The 20,010-nt window shown below is 34.5% G+C and overlaps 1 protein-coding gene across 2 annotated transcripts; it reads right to left on the bottom strand.

The window, feature by feature from the left end:
- Positions 1 to 290: 290 nt before the first annotated feature.
- Positions 291 to 16,056, bottom strand: LOC123539293 (uncharacterized). 2 transcript variants are annotated; one of them, XR_008368351.1, is made up of 15 exons: positions 15,807 to 16,056; positions 14,469 to 14,714; positions 13,373 to 13,541; positions 12,713 to 12,840; positions 12,144 to 12,300; positions 10,494 to 10,606; positions 8,096 to 8,221; positions 7,142 to 7,342; positions 5,991 to 6,239; positions 5,608 to 5,808; positions 4,992 to 5,177; positions 4,433 to 4,660; positions 3,189 to 3,300; positions 1,448 to 2,894; positions 291 to 1,330 (listed from the first exon to the last, which is right to left on the bottom strand). XR_008368351.1 is itself a non-coding variant. In XM_053530045.1 (14 exons), the coding sequence occupies exons 1-14, from the start codon at positions 15,853 to 15,855 to the stop codon at positions 2,816 to 2,818; spliced, it is 2,244 nt and encodes a 747-aa protein (XP_053386020.1). In that variant the 5' UTR covers positions 15,856 to 16,056; the 3' UTR covers positions 291 to 2,815. The 2 variants fall into 2 exon arrangements, 1 of the variants encoding a protein (XP_053386020.1); XM_053530045.1 differs by having other exon boundaries at positions 291 to 2,894.
- Positions 16,057 to 20,010: the final 3,954 nt, after the last annotated feature.

Here is a 20,010-nt window from a genome sequence, read left to right as displayed (position 1 = left end):
ATTTTCAAAGGGTTGAATTCAGTCGGTTATTACCAGAGTTTTCATACCTGACCTCTGTTATATGTCAACTTTTCTTGTCAATTTGTAGAAGATGTTTCGTTATAAATGTGCGCAAAAAACGATCAACATAATGTCTTTTAGGTAATCAAAGTGAAAAAAATATAAAAAGTGAGCTTGATGGGTGGGGATGAAGCTTGCATCCTAAAAAACTGAAACAGGTCTATTGTCCAAAGCTATATAATCATTTGAAGAGTTTTTAAAAAGATGTTTTCAATGAAATATCTAAACCCTGAAAGTTCCATAAGGCTTTATTTTGATGTTAAAACAGAGGAAATAGCTGTCCATTCAGATGGTATGCATATTTACATGGTTAGAAAAGCGTTATTTATAATACTGCACATGAACTTTTACAGTTACAGCCATCAAGGAACAATAAAAAAACCCCAATAGATTCAATAAAACTTTCTACCTTGTTCATCGATATTCAAATCTTTGACCGAATTTAACTGGAAATAGCATCTAAAAAGAAATTAATATATTCTATGTTCATAAAGAAAAATGTGACAGCCACATTTTAAACAAAGGCATTATGAGCCTTTAATAGTTCAAGATATAAACCCTTTGTAAATACAACATCAATTCTGCACCGCTTTTTAACCATCTTTCTAGTTTTGACTCGATTGCTTTATCATGTGTATTGTACGTCAAAGTAGTGATACACCTACGAAGCCGCCTACAGTCGTAGTATTAAATTAAACTTGAGTAATCCTTATCGTAAGAAACGAGATTTACTCTTTAAAAGAAATGAAAGTTAGAAACAGATAAAAGACTACTTCAACAACCCCTGAAATATATTTCTGTTTCCAATGATATACGCCATTTAAAAAAAATGTCCAAACAATTATACAGACGCAGTAATCGGACACATTTAAACTACATTTTGTTTTTGAAAGTTTTTTTAACGTTTAGTGCCGGTGCAACACTCGCTCTAATCTTTACGAGCTTGTATAAAATAGTTCCTGATTAAGAGCACTAAATTGTAGTTCACCACATTTCTGAAACATGTTTTCAAAAACCTGATAATCTATATCATTCAGAGATGAATAAAAGGAGAAAGAAGGTACTTCTCTAACATAAAAGGTATCAAATGAAATACTTTCGAACCTATTATCTTTGATCTCTAAGTGTGACAATGACCTTTAAGATATGAGGCAAGGGTCTTGCACATGACACGTTTTCTCATTTTTAAATCCCTTGACGAATGGTAGAGTTATGTACCTGACAAGAAACAGACCATGTTAATCTTTTAACGTCTAAGTGTGACTTTGACCTTAGAGCTAGGAGTCTGGACGTTGTCTTATTATGGGGAACTTTTGTGCCATCTAATTTCAAAATCCCTTGATAAATGACAGAATTATGGACCGGACATGATACAGACCCTGATAACCTTTGACCTCTAACTGCGACCTTGACATTGATTCTAGGAAACTCCTGTGCATAACACATTATGGGAAATATTTGTGCAAAGTGATTTTAAAATCCATTCATGGATAGCAGAAATAAAGACCGGACGGACGGACACACGGACAGAGGGACACAGCCTATGTTTATGTCCCACTTTTAATCTTCGGAAAGGGCGAGGGACAATAAACAATGAAAGCACACATCTTCGAGCAAAATCACCTCCTATCTCGGAAATGTAATTACCTCGCTATGCCGCTCGTGAAAATATCATATCTCGAAAAAACAAACAAAAAAACATTTCGATGTCACATATAAAGGAATAAGACAATCTGATATTTCTAAATTTCACTGTAAAAAATGTAAAATAAGCTGTTATTTTCTTGTAAGACAATAATTTATTCCTTTTCTTCAATTTTGAGTTACAAAATCTGTGAAAAGATCCTTAAAAACCAAAGAACACAACCAAGTAACATGACAGAGAGCTCGGCTTTAGTCTGTCTATGTAAATGTGAAACATACATCAAGACTCGTATTCATAAAGCCTAATATTCGCGCTATTAAGGTCCATGTCCTTCTTTAAATACTTTGAACAAACTTAACTATAGAAAAAACTCAATTAACTGATTTTGATAAACAGAGGGTGTGTCTTTACGGTTTAAAGTAAAATGTAAATTTTTGCTGAATGGACCATGTGACTGAACAGTGTCAAGTCTGTAGAATTATTTCAATTTTGAAAACAACATAATTATTAGGAAAACTTTCGAAATGGGCTACTTCTGATTTTAGTAAAAGTTTCTGGTTAATGTCCACCGACGTTGAAAAGTTAAATTCATACAAATTTCACGTAGAAACGTGTGACGTGTCTGTAAGTTTATACATTTTTGTTTGTTTTTCAGGAAAAGAAAACGTTTATTACTATGTAAAATCAATTTCTCTTCATGAATATATTATTCAATTTGCCCTCAGATATAATGTTAAAGTTACTTTCTCTCCTAAACACAATGTATAAAGGTACTTTCTCCTTCATAACCTAGTACAAAAAGGCCAGTCTCCGAAAACATGATGTAAAAGGTCACTTGCACTTTTTGGATATAGTGTAAAAGTCACCTTCTCCACAAAACATAGTGTAAAAAGGCACTTTCTCATCCAGAACTTAGTGCAAAAGATCACTCTCTTGAGAACATAATGGAAAAGACCACTTTTTTGTCATGTAAATTAACAGATATATTTATGAATAACGTCATATTTAGTTCCTGAAATACGTCTTGGGTTAAATTTGATTTTCTTGTTGTAATAAGCTGTGAAAATGAGTTTGCTGGTTGCAGATGTATGATTTCAAATAGGTGTTCCTTCACGATGAGGAGGATGTAGGAGGCACGGTGGCTTCTTTCTCGTTTCTACTTGCTTCTCTTGCTTGATAATTGCCACCACTGAAAAATATAATAGCTATTAGTCTACATGCATTTTTAAAACACGCATTGAAATCATATCTTCATAGCTAAGGCGATTCAAATGAGAACACGTGAAACTAAATTTTAAGGAATAATGTAACGGTTATAAAGCCTTTCTACACGATTTGCATCAGATTCTCTAAGTCACAGCGGCGCCAGTGTCACAATGTTCACTTTTTGAAAATCGTGAACAACTACCTCGAGTTTTGCAATGCTAATTTACATATCTATGCAAGAGTTTTTCTTTACAAAGGTCAAACTAAGGATACTTACAGCTTCTTTAAATGAATGAAGATTCCGAAATTGATCAGCATTAGTGATACAACTATAAGCAGACCTGCGATAATAATACTGGTATCAGTCACTCCTTTTCCTGTATCTGTCTCTACAAGGAAATATACGATTCATTTACGTCATTAAATTGTTAAATTATGAAGTTCTGCTACAAAAAAAAAAAAAAAAAAAAAAAAAAAAACAATTCCCATTCAAGCTTATATATGGTACACTAATGGCACGTTATAATCACATCAGAAGTTGCAAATTCAAGATTTGTACTTAGATATGCATGTGAAGTCAATTCCAGTATATTTTAAGTAATTCTTTAGAAATGCATTTTCTTTCATCTGAGTTGTTGCTTACTGTACGTAAATCTCTTCAGACATCAGCTCCGTTCCAACCATAATATACGCCATTTCCAAAATAATGCAAGATTTAGTGTATATTTGATCAATTCCAATTTAGTGCACGATATACGTTCCTAATTAGGATCCCTCACTTGTGTCTAGATAAAGTGATAGATCTATCTACCTTGATATCTATTCATTTTAAGCTTTTCAGTGAAATATACATCAGTGAAATAAAATTGATACATTCACTGTTTCAAAACAATGAAAATATCATTTTTCTTTTTCACTTGTAGATCCACCTAACTTAACTTGAATGCGAACGAATGGGAGTTGTAATTAACAGAAATGTCTTTGCAAACTATAGAGCTCTAATGAAGTTATATTTGGCGTTTGCAATATGACTTCTTCTCGGCGATATATGACCATTTTGTGTCGATTCGCCGTAAAACCCAACTCACTCACTCACTCACTCACTCAGTGAAGTTATAAATGTATATAAATACCTACACGGACATAAAGATATGCTCCATAGTAATGAAATAAAAAAGACAGATAAAAACTTCATAGAACTAGATTTCTAAATCTATTTGAAAAACTTTCAACATATATTGTGACGTCACGACAATGTGACGTCATTATGCAATGTACTTGACGATGCGCATATAAAATGACTATTATTCGGTTAAAACTACTAAAAATAACAAAACATGAAAATTTTTTTGTTTAACTTTTAACATCGAAGAATATTTCACTCGTGAACACCATTATGTATATTTTCACTCGTGAACACCATCATTTACATGTGGTGTTCATCCAGTGAAATACATTACGATCTGACAAAGCAAATAACCTCTATAAATGTTTGAAATATCATAGTTGTAAAAGAAATACCTCCCATAGATTTTGGCGTATTATTAGACCTTCCGTCGTATTTCATGCAGTTTATATCATGACCTGACCAAGTTCCATCTTGTTTGCATACTCTCACACCGGTAACCGGATATTCAGGTTTGTATCCTGCATTACATGTTTGTTCACAAATGCTACCGATGGTGTATGGTGGAGAGCATCCGAATACTAGTACACCAGGCAGGGGAGGTAATTGTTGACATTCCACAGCTGATGGTATAACAACATATTAGCATGTATTCGAATGGAATAACAATTGTTTCATTTGTACAAAAATAGGTACGAGATGGCCAAATAAGAGAAAACCTTTATCTCAAAAACAACTGTCAACAAATATGAAAGTTTGTAATTGTAAGATGTCCACAAGAAATAAACAATTGTTTGAATTCTATTTTAAATGAATATACACAGTAATTTTAGGCTGTTTTCTGTTGAATGCCTGGAAGTTTTTCTATTAACTGATGCAGACTTGAAAATACCTCATTCCTCTTTATATGCATGATACGTTACTTTTAATTAACTTATATCGAATCATGCGTACACTTCTCTTTGCAAACAAGATCTTGCCCTGACCACGATCCGTCAGGTTTACAAACTCGAACACTTGTTCCATGCATTCTTTCAAAGCCCTCACTACATGTTTGCTCACAAACAGAGCCGGTGTTCAGAGGATGGCTGCATCCTGTCACTAAAGTATTTGGTGACGTAATAGGAGGACACGTTTTTACTACAAAATAGCAATTAACAAAATGTTATGTATTTGTACTATAAAATGAAATAACCTTATATATAGTATATCTGGTTATGTTTAGTTTACATTTAAGAATATTTGTACGAGATATCCATTTGTGACATGATGAATCTACCGTTTGATTTATGATAAAAAATCTTCGCATTATATTCAGCAAACATTTCAGCCAAAAGAGGAAATAATAAGGTAGAAGTTGCATGTTGCTAACACTGTATTTGTATAGATTATTTGCATACAGCGAACACTGTTTGTATTTATTTAGAATAATAACTTTGAATTATTTTTTATCAAAGCTGTTCCTTTGACACGCTTTTTACAAGTGACGCATCATATTTTAGATTTTACGGCACTAGGTTAGACAAAAAAGTCAAAACAAAAATAAAGAAAAAAACCAATAATAACTAACGGTGACATAATAGATCGTTCCCTGTCCACATCGTCTTATTACTTTGGTCAATGTTACATTCTATGTTAGCAACCTCTGTATTAGAACTTAACTGGTACCCAGTGTTGCAGGCAATTTTGCACTTTGCTCCGTAATAATCTAGGCACCAGCCCGACAGTATATAGCCATGTTCAGGTATTGAAATTGCTCCACATCGATGCACTAAAATAGAGATCTACCTATATATACTTTATATAAAACATTTTGCTCGTACATTATCTTTAATCACTGATCGTAGGAATGCGATTAGTTATTCCGTTGGAAAGAATATGTGTGCTTTGAACAGAACTTTCCACTAATAATATTATTGTTGAAAATATATCAAGCGGTATTAATTAACCTACCTTTTATAATAAAGGTGAATTCACATCCCGTAAAATGACCAACGTGATCAACGGCAAATATGTTTACAGTATATTCACCCTCGTGTAGTGTGATACCGCTTTTCATGGACGAGTAGACGTCTGGTGCAATGCCACTATTGTCAGTTACATGCATTTCCGGCCATTCAATTGTGACCGTGTCCTTGCCCTTGCCAGCAGTAAAAACTTGCCAATCATACGGACAGTTATGGATGACAGGGCGACTCACATCTAAAAATGTTTTAAACGTCTTAAAATGAACTGAGTTAAACTGAATTCTCTATTAACAATCTTTAGTTCCAATAAAACAACAGTCAAATAGTAAAATTCTTATGTTTAACTACAGGTTTAGTATCTACGCCTCCTGATCTATATTTCAAAATAATAGTATTGCAATTTTCGGGAACAGATTATTTACAAACAAATTTAAAAGAGTTCAGTTGTTTCTATATCAAAGAGGGAATAATGCAATATATAAAAATGTTATATTTTTAGAGTAGCTTGGTGTGCTAGACCATTAGTTAGGCAAAGAAACACTTTACATTTTATATAAGAACCTTGATGATAAAGAAAGAGATAAAAAGAAAACAATGCAAAAAATTTAGGTTATTCTTTCATGCAAGTTTTACATGCCATGCCTTTTTGTTTCCATTGCGTACGTTAGAGATTCACCTGGAGGGGATTACTTTTATTTACACTGTCCCGTGTCTTTGGAACATGGTGGGGGTAAGAGTGAGGTTGGGTGCGCACCATAAACCGGTTTAAGCTCCCCAGTGGTGTTTTTGCCACTGACCGTTCCAAGGCGGTGCCCCACTGTGTTCCTTTGTTTGTTCGTTTTGTCCTAATGTGTTGGCTTTGTGTGTGCGCGTGTATGTGTGTGTGTGTGTTTGTGGTGTATTGGCTTTGTGTGTGCGCGCGTGTATGTGTGTGTGTGTGCGGGTGGTGTGCACGTCTGCGTGCTGTAGGTTTCGTTTTGGGGAGGCTGCGTTCTTGGTGCGTGGCATTCCCTGTTTGATATTTGTCTTTGTTTTTTAATGTAACAAACGGGTTCGCCTTGCAATGTCGAAGGTTTATCATTTGTCTACATTGAGGCCTATTCACAAACAGTGTACAACCAAAAGTAGAGTTCTTACCAATACATCTATGAATTTGATCGCTCCATTGCCCATTCTCCTCGCATAACAGTTCAGTTTTGCACCCGTCATATACAAAGTCATCCATGCACTCGACTGTACAAACCTTCCCAACCGGTGAAGGGTGTGTCATACAATCATTCGGCGAAATTGTAGTAAAGTTTTGAGGATTTAATGGTTGACAGTAGTCAGATGGATGTGCTATGATCATATTTAAAAAAAAAGTACATTTCTTATGTATCATGTATTAAAAAAAATCAACACACGGTGGTTGCTTTGCTTGTGATATTTGTAGAGTATATTCATGAATGCCTTTTCAGTTGAATTTATTAAACTAGTTGAATACATTTTATGATATCTCCTATTGGCTTTTCCAGCTGAAGAATCTAATTTCTCCTTTCCGGCCCTATTAAAGTCAAAGGCAATTCGACGGACGTCTTCAATATCTTTAACGACGTTAACGTGAGTGTTTTTACACTAGTGTGGTAACAAAATGATGTTTCATTTTAAACATAATTATGTTAAAATGCATTTAATCCTCATGACAATATTATTTAATCTGTTTTAAAACATATTTCCTTGTTTTGAAGCACAGGCCCTAACAAATTAAAGGATAACAAAGATCATGTGACCAATTTTCTTACATTTTAACACAATGTTCTGCATATTTAGTAAAAACGTTTCTTGCCTCACAGAACACAAGAAGTGCCAAAAACACGTATATATTTATAATATAAAGAAGTTAGTTTCTGAGATACCTTGAACGTGGTAGCGGTATTATGTGTCTGAATAATTAAGCGATTTTAACGTTTCCTTTGACATTGAATTTAAAGTGGAAAGGACGAACGTTCGCATTCCTACGACTCCAAAGCGAAAGTTGAAAAATAGAAATTATATGTAATAATTTGATATCTTGGTATGATAAATTCAGATTGTGTGAAAACAGATACATACCTTTAGTACAATACGTATTGTCTTTAAGATGAAATCCAGTTGGACATAAACAGGCGAATTCACCCTTTGGTCTTGGAATACATATATGACTACATCCACCTTTATTCTTTGAACACGCATTCGTTCCTATAACACAGTAATGAAGATGCATGGTGTTTCAGAATAACACTTTACGGAACTGCTAACGCCCCTTCAATATGTTTTAAAAAATATCTTACGTAATTTAACCTTTAGCCTGCTGGCAGCAAACTTGTGATTCTGCCTTTGCGATCAGTCCAGACTAAGATCAGTTTATACATCCGTGCAGGCTAATCATGGTCTGCGCTGCTCGCTATTCAGTCAGTAAATTTTCAGTGAATACCTTATACTAATAAATGGTAGTGCCCTAATTAAGTGATAGGCGAGTTCAATTTAGAAATTTAGCAGGCTAAGGATTAAACGGTATATCTAACAAGTTTCGTACTCTTTAGACAAATATTTCGTTAAGAAAATACTTATGTATTCGATCCACAAATAAGCAAGTTTTAACTGAAAGTGCTATTAAAAATAACAAATATTGATGCCTGGTCAGCTTATATAATTTTGGTATCATTTGAAAGTGTAATGTCTACTGTTTCGGAGCCAGAAACAGGACTGTAATAACTCTTATATTTTTATGATCATCTTAACTACTTATTCTTGTTCAGCAGACACAAAACTTTCAAATGATACCACCTTAACTTTCAAAACAATCTGTCCGTTTGTTAAATGTCTTAAAAATATGATTGTTTTTGTCTTGAAAACATCCGTTCAGTGAAAAATACTGTTTATAAGAACAGAGGTGTAAATATTGAATTTTCCCAGATAAATAGTCATTGAACCCTTATCATGCTGGGCACAATTGATTCCGTCTTTGCGTGCAGGCTGATCATGACCTGCACTGTTCGCTATCAAGTCAGTATCTATATGGTATGCACCTCTTAAGTCTCAGTCACACTACTCCGTATAGCGTTAACGGACGACTAACGTATAACAAAATTTTCAATCCGTTCGTGTCAGTTCGCATGCGTTTCTTTTCCGTTTCTCGTGCAGTGCCTGCGACGTTCGTTTCATCCGTTGGAAGGTTTTAAGCATGTTCAAAATTTAGAACGTACACCACCGGATAAAGTTGTCCGTTAGATGTACGGTAGCAATGCGCTGATATGCGTTTTGTTCGTTACTCGTGCTTTCCCTATTCTGTACTTGTATGGTTCGCATCCGTTCTTGTCCGGTGGACCTGATTCACGGCCGGACTACTTCCGGACATGCAACGGATGTAACATATGTTCAACGGACGATAACTGACAAGAACGTTTTGTCAGTTTGTCATGCGTTGCGCTTAAGTTTTACGCGATACAAATCAGTTACTATAGTACGGTGATATCCGTTAATTGAACGTTGTTCGTCCTGTATATGTGCGTTAATCTTGCGGTCATTGTGCGTTTTATGCGCCCCATACACCGATCGCAAGAGCACCGAACAGCAGCGGGGGATACCTTTCGCCCCCGGATAACTTTCTGCCGCAATTGTTCTATACGTTTGGCGTCCGTTAACGCTTTACGGTGTAGTGAGACTGACACATTAAAACAGTTAATAGTACAGTCAAAATTGAAAGATAGACAAGTTCATTATGAAAATTTAGCAGGGTAAGGGTTAAATATATTCTAAAGAATTGGCAGGATAATGAAGTTATTATGTTGTCGTCATGATTCTCTTTTCTCGTCAATTTATTAGTATAAATTTCGTGTATATTTTTGCATGACATTTTTGTGGTATCTATAAAACATACCCGTATGGCTTGTAATATAATATTGTATGAGAATATTTTTGGTTCTTATGTATCACTTACTAAGACAATCTGTGTTGAAGTAAATTACTATGATATGAAAACTAGGGTGTTTTATTTTGGTTATATAACTTTTTATGAAAGTTTGGCTTGCAATGCATTAAATTCTGAGATGATTTGGCTTGTACTTTAACATTTACTAGGATATTTTAAGGTTTATTATACCACTTTTTAGGGTATTTGTGGTTGTAGTGCATTACTTCCTAGGATACAGATTTTTGAAATATAATTCGCACTAGGATATTTGTGGCTGGGTTGTAGTATATTACTTGCTAGGATACAGAGGTGGGAACTATAACCCTTACCAGGACATTTATGGTTGTAGTGCATTACTTACTAGGGCATTCTGGGGGTGAAATATATCACTTACTAGGATCTTTGTGGATATAGTATCTAACTTGCTAAGATACAGATGTGTAAACTATACCACTTACCAGGATATGTGTGGTTGTTGTGCATTACTGGTGAGGACATTTTGAGGTGAACTATATATATCATTTACTAGGATATTTGTGATTGAAGTATATTACTTACTAGGATACATTGGTTTTTGTTTCAATCGACTTATGTCATTCAGTCTCGCAAAAGATCCATTGCCCACAGCTGTACCATTTTCCGCACCGGATACGGGCAATGCCATTACAGATCTAAAAGTTGACACGATGCTATTATAGAATTCTGTTAAACTTTGTTACTTTCCGTGCATTCCGGCAATTTTAATCTAATCTGACTGAATAATATACATTAAGAGCAAAAGAAAATAAACATTTTGTAAACATACGATCTAATGCCGGTACTTGTTTATCAGAATAAGCAATTAGATATAGTGCGTGTACATAGGTAACTTGCCGTTTCAAACACAGATCAGTGTCTCTAAGGCTGTGTTGTTAAACATAGACCCTTTCCTATAAAGCAGTAGAGTTCAAGGGGCCTCCATGACCAAGTGGTTAAGATCTCTGACTTCGAACCACTTGCCCCTCACCGATGTGGGTTCGGGCCTCACTCGGGATGTTGAATTTTTATATGTGAGAAAGCCATCAAGCGGGCTTAGGGAAGGTCGGTGGTTCTATCCAGGTGCACTCCCGAGATGAAATAATGCATGGTGGGGCACCTGTGGTCTTTCTCCACTATTAAAGCTGTAAAGTCGCTGCATGATCCATAATTGTGTCGGTGAGACTTTAAACTCAACAAAAGTTGTATGGGTAGTGCATGATGGCGTAGTTACTCTAAAATATGTCGCATAAGAGTGTTCCGGTATTCAGAGGATTTTGCACAGATTTGTATGAGGTATTTTCCATTGTATCTGCCCATATTATGTTTAAGTTTTTTTCTTCTTTTTCATTTTTAAAATCTACATGGTATATCTCTATTTTATATTAAACATAAACAGTTTTAGAACAAAATCATCACTTACATGTAAATGATACTTTAAGGTTGAAAAATATTGTTTCTATTACAGTGGACATATGAGTATACTGGTCCTAAAAATTATGTGAATATCAGTATTTAATGATTAAAGATATCTATCTTTTTCATATTCCAAAAAATTAACAGTTTTATGAAAAATCAACTATACAGCAACAAATCAAAAGAGAGTGGTTGTGTCAAACTTTAAGCTTTCATCGCAATCGAGCTAAAACAAATTAGTATGATCTAAATTAATAAACTTCTCTCCCATAGATTTAGATATTTTGCACTTAATAGCTAATATACAAAATACAAACACAGAGATAAATGTTTCTCACGCCTACTTGGTAACATTTGTGTTTGCAATTTGGTAAAGAAAAATGGTCACTTTTTGAAATAACGTTTTTTAAAAACAGGGTGATACATTACACAAAAAACACTTACTGTCCGCTTTCTGAGAATTTGTTTGTGTAATATTCCTTTGTGGTCATGGAAAATCGACCACTTTTCAGAATTCACAGTTTCCGGTATTCTGGATGCTGTTTGGATCAAATGTACAAGATAACAATTTAGGACTTTGAAGAAACTCCGATTTTCAGAGAATTTCGGGTTTTTAGAGAGTCTTGTTTCCGAAGTTTTTACTGTATCTGACAGTTTGTATATACTACCAATATTTCCAAACAGTTCGTAAACTCAGCAGGTCATTTGAACTTTCTAAAGTTTAAAACGTGACTATTGTTGCTAAAATTTAAAGTGATTTGATAAGCAGTTAAATACCTTTGTTGCCAGTCTGTATAAAATAATTTATCTGAATACAGGAGCATTGAGAAAAAGTGCGCCCGGGCGTCGTAATACAATATTTTCCTTCCTGAACCGTCTATTTTTGACCTTTCGATGTAGTGTGTCCCTGCGTCTCCCCAATACATTAACTGATCTGTCATAATTTAATTATAATGCATATTAACATATCACACAAAAAAGCTCTTTATTTTATCAGAGGATGTGACTGGAGGTAGCAAAATGTGAAAAACAAAGATAACTGGTTATAAACAGCCCAATTTTAAATGGTCTCAAGGCTGAATTGTGCACATGACCTAATATAGCATTTCGATATTCGTAAAATCTAATGAAATACCCTAATCATTTTTGTTGACTGTTCTCTAACATCTAAATATATTTTCAAACTGAAAAAGAGAACGTTACTTATCGAGAAAACAATACACGGAATACCCTTTTTTGTATCTTTAGCCATGCAAAAAATGATTGCAAGGAACGCAATTCTTTGGCAATAACTACAGATACAAAAATATTCAATTCAGCTTATATATTAGAATTGCAAAATAAACCTGCAAAATCTATTGCCAAAGCATTTGGCCACAGGATTCCAGTTGTTATTAGCGCCTTTCGTTCACTTCCGTCATAGTTCGCTGTTTCTATTTTTGGAAATTTTCCCCAGTCCGACCAGAAAATTCGTCTATATGAAAAATATAATAACATGGTCGTTGTGGCGAACAATAATTATTTTCTCCAAGTTTACCTATGATTAAGTTGTTATTTCTTTGAATTTCTCTTATTTTTCAAAAGCGTCCAGACATCATAACAGATCAACAGCCTTCCCTTAAGTCCCAAATTCATAAGTGTTTCTTGAACAAGGGTGATGTGTTCTTTAGACATAAAATATTTTGTTCTATTAAGACTATTTTTTTTCTCCGTTGGAGTGCTGCATAATGTTTATAATTATATCTAGAAAGTAAACCCTATTATGTAGGTGGGTATATTTATTCTATAGATACCAACGAAGCAAAAAGATGCAGAATTGCGTTTGTTGTGGTATTCGCGATATGAAGTACAATGTTCAGTATTTTTCAAAGGCGAAAAAAGTGTCTCTCTTTTGCTGTTCCATTACTGCATATGTAAAATTCCGCAGGTTAAATGCGATTTACCCTTAATAAGACAGTTTTAATGTTTTAGAAATTAAGACATATATTTTACTTTTTTATATTTACCCTTTCATAGGATCGAGCACAATCGCTCTCGGCTGGTCACAATCCTTACTAACTACTACGGCATGGTTGGAACCATCTAACTCCATTAACGCTATAAGATGGTTGCCTACATCAGTGTAAAACAGGAGCCGTGAAATTGAATCAATTGCAAGACCGTCGGGAATGGAACCTGCAGATATATGTACATGTAGCAGAAATCTATATTACTTATCTAATTATAAAAGACATATACAGATGCTTGTACCTGTTTATAAAATGGCTACAAAAGCAAATCACAGACATGTGTATCCTTTACCTGTTAGATTGAAAGTCACACCAACACAATTTTAGGTTATATGGTGAATTTCCCAGTATTTCCCGGTTTTGGTTGGTAGAGGAAAACCTCATGGGTCCCTACCATCATTTTTTTAAGGGAAAGAATGGTGCCAGAATAGAACTAGCGACCTTCTGTAAGTCAGTTAGTCAGCTGAATAAAACTTCTTTCTCATATGATCGAATTCTACACAAATGTGAGGTTTCGGACGGACCCGCAACAATGAGAGGTAAGTCATTTAAAGTCAACGACCATCACCAATTGTCCCCTCTAGGGATGTACATTTGGAGTATTTCATGTGTCGCTCTTATGTTAAGACAGGGTGACTTTACATGAGAAATTTGTAGTATTGAATATGTTGAGTTGATTCTATTTTTGGACAGGAGGTATTTTGAAACGCGTGCTAGTATACAATTTAATCTAACCCAAAGGCATATTAAGATCCAGCTCAAGGGGAATAAACAAAATATAAAAATACTAAATATAAAATGCTTAGTCATAGATAATCAGTTTAATTAGTAAGGTCAAATTTCATGTCAGGTTCGTGGCGTCATTTGTGACGTTAGTGTCTTTTTTGTGTCAGGGCATTAAAATATTAACGTCGATTTTTTTTCAATTCCATTCAACATAAAGAAAAAATGTAGACGCGTGTGCAAGAAAAAGTTGCAAATTTACATGCATTCTACGCGGTATGATATTGCGCTCCTATATCACGCTATATTTTTGCTCATGCATTCATATATGCATAAAATGTTTAGGGTAATTGTTGATGTCCATACTTACTGTTGTCTAAAACGCGCAATGTGACGTCATCATGTCCGCTAAGGGAAGTACTCCTGATTTCTTTTAAACTAACGTCACTCCAATAGATAAGTTCATTTAATTCGTTATAATGAATAGCTATTGGGTTTAATATTCGTTTCACAGCCACGGAGTATGGTATTCCTGTTTTCGAAGACACCCCGTACAACCCTCTGTTTTGGGTGTCTGTAAATAGTATAATGGAATCGTCCAACGAGCAAAAACATCCTGTAAGATAAGCAAGAGGAGTAAATAAAGAACTGTGAATGAATGTGAATATTGGTATGTAAGGTTTTAAAAGTATGATATTACTGAAGAAACGGTATGAATCTACACAGAGTAAAACAGGAAAGAAGGCACTCCCAGGGCAAAATAAAACAATGATAAATATCTAACAGGGAATGTCTGTTTTTTTTTTTTAAAAACGCAGCCTCTCCAAAACAAAACTCACAGTACGCAGAAGTGCACACTACCAACGCATACAAACAAACACACGAGGACAAAATGAACAAATAAAGAAACACTGTGGACACCGACTTGGAACGCCCGCTTAGCTCAGTAGGGAGAGCGTTGGTCTACGGATCGCAAGGTCGTGAGTTCGATCCTCGGGCGGGGGCGTATGTTCTTCGTGACTATTTGATAAACGACATTGTGTCTGAAATCATTAGTCCTCAACCTCTGATTCATGTGGGGAAGTTGGCAGTTTCTTGCGAAGAGCAGGTTTGTACTGGTACAGAATCCAGGAACACTGGTTAGGTTAACTGCCCGCCGTTACATGACTGAAATACTGTTGAAAAACGGCGTTAAACCCAAAACAAACAAACAAACAAACAAACGGTCAGTAGCAAAATCACCATTGAGGAGGTTAAAGCAGTTTATCAGTTTATGCATATTCTAAGGAAATGTAAACGATTTATTGAACTGTGAACAATTAATTGAATTGTAAACGATTAATTGAACTGTAAACGATTGACTGAAATTGTATCTTAAAATATGATTTGCGGTAAATAGTAATGTTCTATTGAAAGTACGATAAGTTCTGGTCCTTTGATATTTTATTAGACAAAGGAAGAAGAAAATTAGATTTTAGAAATATATAATTAGAAAAAGAACATTTATTTTCTTCAAAATATGTGATATCGTATTAAAAATATTTTGTTTTATGATTAAGTGCTTATTTCTATTATTAGCTCATATTGAAAGTTAGACTCGCATGTATTTTCTTACAAATATTAAGATTTTATTTTGCCCTTGCCTTCTATTTCAATGATTAATTGAAAGCAGTATTGTTAATTTATTCAGAATAAAAGTTCAATGTACCTCCCAACAGGTATGTTAGTCCACACAAGGCATGAAGTATAAACTTCATCTTGTTTTAGTCTAGATCATTTAATTTCTTTTCTTTTCTTCGTCGTACTGAATTAAAAATACATATTCCGTAATACATACCTCAGGACTATTTTAAGGTGCGGTAAATTAAAATACAAACAACGTCATAGTATATTTATTTCGGGTAACCCGAGGTTAATATTTGTAAACCCAATATTCGCATACTGTATTTAACTTCCTTATACAGATATTGAAATGTACACAATGTTCCCACAGCTTAGTTAAATATTTGCCAAACTTGTGAGTAATTTGTCATAATACATTTTAATAATAAAATCTGGAAAGTAGATCCCTCGGAAGCACCGAGTACAAGGCAATTAGTGAAAATTGCAGACTCGGTTTGATTGAGTCTGTTCATGGGCAGTTATGGGAAAAGCAACACTGCCCACGCCCCCTAGCACCGGCTTAAGCAGTATTCAATCTTCAAATCTAAATGAGTTGAAATCAATGATTCCGAAGGACCAGAAAAAATAACAACACTGAGATGAAGTCGGGGCGACTTTTTACGGCCGCCACACAGCACTTAACACCCGCTGTTGTGAAGTAAATAAAATCTGGAAAGTAGATCCCTCGGAAGCAACGAGAACAAGGCAATTAGTTAAAATTGCAGACTCGGTTTGATTGAGTCTGTTCATGGGCAGTAATGGAAAAAGCAACACTGCCCACGCCCCCTAGCACCGGCTTAAGCAGTATTCAATCTTCAAATCTAAATGAGTTGAAATCAATGATTCCGAAGAACCAGAAAATATAACAACACTGAGATGAAGTCGGGGCGACTTTTAACGGCCGCCACACAGCACTTAACACCCGCTGTTGTGAAGTAAATAAAATAAACCGTGCAAACACATGACTTCATCTTCTCTTTAACTTAAGCAATATCTATGTTACCAAACTACAAATGTATGTATCTGTCTTCACGTAGGTTACAGTATCATTTACTTTACCTTTAGTACATCACTGTAAATGTTGTTTAGCAATACAATGATGTTTGTAATACTTTCTTTTCCATGCCCCTTATCTTAAAATGCACACGCATTGGTACTTTACGAAGATTTTAGTGTCCGTTTGTGTTTTTAAACAATCCGTTCCAATTGCCTTTTCAACCGTTGTATCAGTAGAAAAATTTCTCTTCCTTCTTTACGAAACTGTTATTTATCTACTTAAAGTAATTTGTCCTAATGTGGTATCAATACCTTTATTTAAAGGAGTTCATCACAATATTTTGTGCGCAGCCCAATCGCGCAGCAACCATTAACCACTGTAAAGTTCATAATTCGCCGCCGAAAGTGCGTAATTGTCGGATATGCAGCACACTCGCGCAAAAAATATCGTATTTACTGACAATATAGGTCGTGCATCCATATTTTACCTTTAAAAGTGATGGTGTTTTATTGGAGGAGTAGTAGGAAGTGCTCGATCGAATACATTGTGGAAAGCCAATTTGAAAGTAAACTATTTCGTCCAGTAATGTTGCAGCCGACTCCAAATCAAATAAAATTCCAGAAAATCTTAACGTTGATCTATTTTTCTACTTCAAGTTCAAATGTGACTTCCTAAAAATGTTGTTATACTTTTAAGTGCCCCATCCCGCATTTCACGTAGTAAGACAAGAGTTATGGTCCTTGACAGTCAAATTGTACATAAAGGGTCTAAACATTTGTGTCGCATATACCTTAAAAGTATATGCGCCAAGAGTCATGAAACCACACAAGAATTAAATTCAGTATGCGAAGTTGTGCACCAGTGCTTTTATTTGAGGTTTCACTCAGTAAAAAACAGATTTATGTCCCCTGACGTGGTCAAATATATATGAAAATGGCATGTGAAAGCTTGTGTAGCACGTTTCTCAAAATGTATTTGACCTAGAGGCATGAAACCTTAAAGGAGCATTATTCCGCATGTGAGTAAGAAAAATAGTTATGAAACTGATTATAACATTGTGCAATTTGTTTTGTAAGAAAACAAAATGTTCATAATTTTTAGGTGGGTGGGGTAATGAAAAAATACTTTTGTGGGTGGAGTGAATATTTTTTAATTTTTCTTGAAAACAAGCACGGGTTGATATTATTTTTTTGGTTTAGATTTTTTTGTCTTAGTTCTAGCTTACATAATATAAAATTTGGTAAAATTCTGTCCGCTAGATTTTTCATATCATTAAGAAATACTTCGTGTTTTTCTCAGTTTCAGATACTGTCGACATCTGTCAAGAGTAATTTTTCTGAGTTAATATATCTATATGTTGACATTGTATGCATAGTTATAGTGGTTTCATTTATTGTGATGCATAAACAGTAACATCAGAGTGAAACTTTGAATAAATAGTTGTTTGCAGTAGTTTTATTATGACATGTGTGTATTGTTTCTTCAGACCAAAATACCGATTTGGTGTTCCTAATAAACTTTGAATATTGAAAAAAGAAGCACGGGTACCTATCATTTTTATTTTTTATTTTAACTTGTCATACGTCAATCTATAAATATGCAAAGTTACAAAACATTCTGTCCGCTAGAAATAATTGTGAAAAACATCTTTAAGTAATAATCTGTAGCAAAACTGTGTTTTAACGCTATTTATGCACGATGGGCGGGTTATACGTCGAGCGTAATCATTTCACGAGGGCGTAGACAGAGTGAATTATTTCGCACGACGCATAATCGCCTGGGTGTATAAATAGTGTTAAAACACGGCTTTGCTATAAATTATTTCATTCTGATACGTTTTTTTTTTATTGTAAAAACTTAGTTCATTAGTTCAAATGTAATAGAACTGTTTCTTCGCAGATGTATGGCGCCAAATGGTAGGTTGTCAAGCTCCTTTTGTTAATGCACGCCTGGACCAGGAATGGTAATACGACTTGCGAAAACGTTCAGTTAAAGCGCGAATGAAGAAGAATTATTCTACACGGCGAATTACCAACTCAGTGTGACTGTGTGTAAATCAATCAAAACAGTTTTTATATGCAACAAATCGTTTTAGACGTGTTTTAAAGTAAAATATTTGATTAAATTTGAAAGCGCTATTTCTCGATGCGTACATGGCGCTAAATATCACGTCGATGTGACGTCAACATAATATCATTTTGATGATTTAAGCATTGCCGGGTCATACTGTAAACCTAGAAATGTTTGCGGATACTATATTTCGCGTTTTTCAAAACATGAACATTTTCGCGGATACAAATCTTCGCGGAATCATATCCATCGCGAATCCCGCGAATATGAAGTCGCAAGTGGACATATTTAGTATAATAAGGTAAGTTTCACTGCATAGTTGCATTTATAGTATCCTCGAAAGCATTCCCTTTTATTGTACCCTTCACTTATAAATGCACCGTAATCCTTTTCATCCATATCGACGGTTATTATTGACAGTCAGTAAATTGCTGTTATTACACTGTCAATTGTTAGGCGATTAATCCACACTTAGCAGAAATAGACACAACATTTTACTTAAAAATAATATATCGTATTGGCTGCCGACTGGAAATTGCATGTATATGTCGTTCGATAGATGCATATTGTTTTTATCCCCTGTTTGCCTTACGGATCGATATTGAAAATGCTGTTGCTTCATAAATAAGTAAATTGTTAATCAATTGAAATAATGTGGATTTGTGCACTCATGTTATACAATTACGATACTAGAATATGAATTATTAATATCCAGGTATGTGTAAGCACAGAACCATTTTATAGCGATCTATTTAAGCTGAATCTAGAATCTTTCGCGTTTCTGTTAGAACAGAGTTTTTCGCGACTATTTAATTTCACGGAAATATACTACCCGCGAAAGGAGCTAATTCAAAAAGCGCGAAAACAATTCTAGGTTTACAGTTTTAGAATGCGATATAGAATGATTTACGAATTCATAAATATATGTTTCCGTTGTTGAACTGCTTTTTTTATAATTAAATTCTTTTTTTTTTCAATTTGTATCTGAACAGAGTATTTTTTGAACCCTGTACATTGCTTACATTATTTCGTATCTCTTTTAACGTTTGAACACATATAGGTAAACGTAATATAAAATAAACTCAAGTTTCATAGAATTAAAATACATAAAACATATGAGAAAAGAAATGAAGATGCAGAAACATAGTTCAAAATTTGACTAAAATTACTGACTTGTATTACC

The sequence above is a fragment of the Mercenaria mercenaria genome, chromosome 18, assembly GCF_021730395.1.
Source record: "Mercenaria mercenaria strain notata chromosome 18, MADL_Memer_1, whole genome shotgun sequence".
NCBI classification, from domain to species: domain Eukaryota; kingdom Metazoa; phylum Mollusca; class Bivalvia; order Venerida; family Veneridae; genus Mercenaria; species Mercenaria mercenaria.
This window is presented reverse-complemented; position numbering and strand designations above follow the sequence as displayed.

Excerpts from the sequence above, each read along its gene's own strand:
- LOC123539293 (XM_053530045.1), bottom strand. The coding sequence starts at position 15,855 with ATGAAGTTTATACTTCATGCCTTGTGTGGACTAACATACCTGTTGGGA. Across the intron at positions 12,841-13,372 it reads GTGCTCGATCCTATGAAAGG|ACGAATTTTCTGGTCGGACT; the intron begins GTAAATATAAAA and ends TTTTTCATATAG. Across the intron at positions 7,343-8,095 it reads CAATACGTATTGTACTAAAG|CACATCCATCTGACTACTGT; the intron begins GTATGTATCTGT and ends ATATGATCATAG.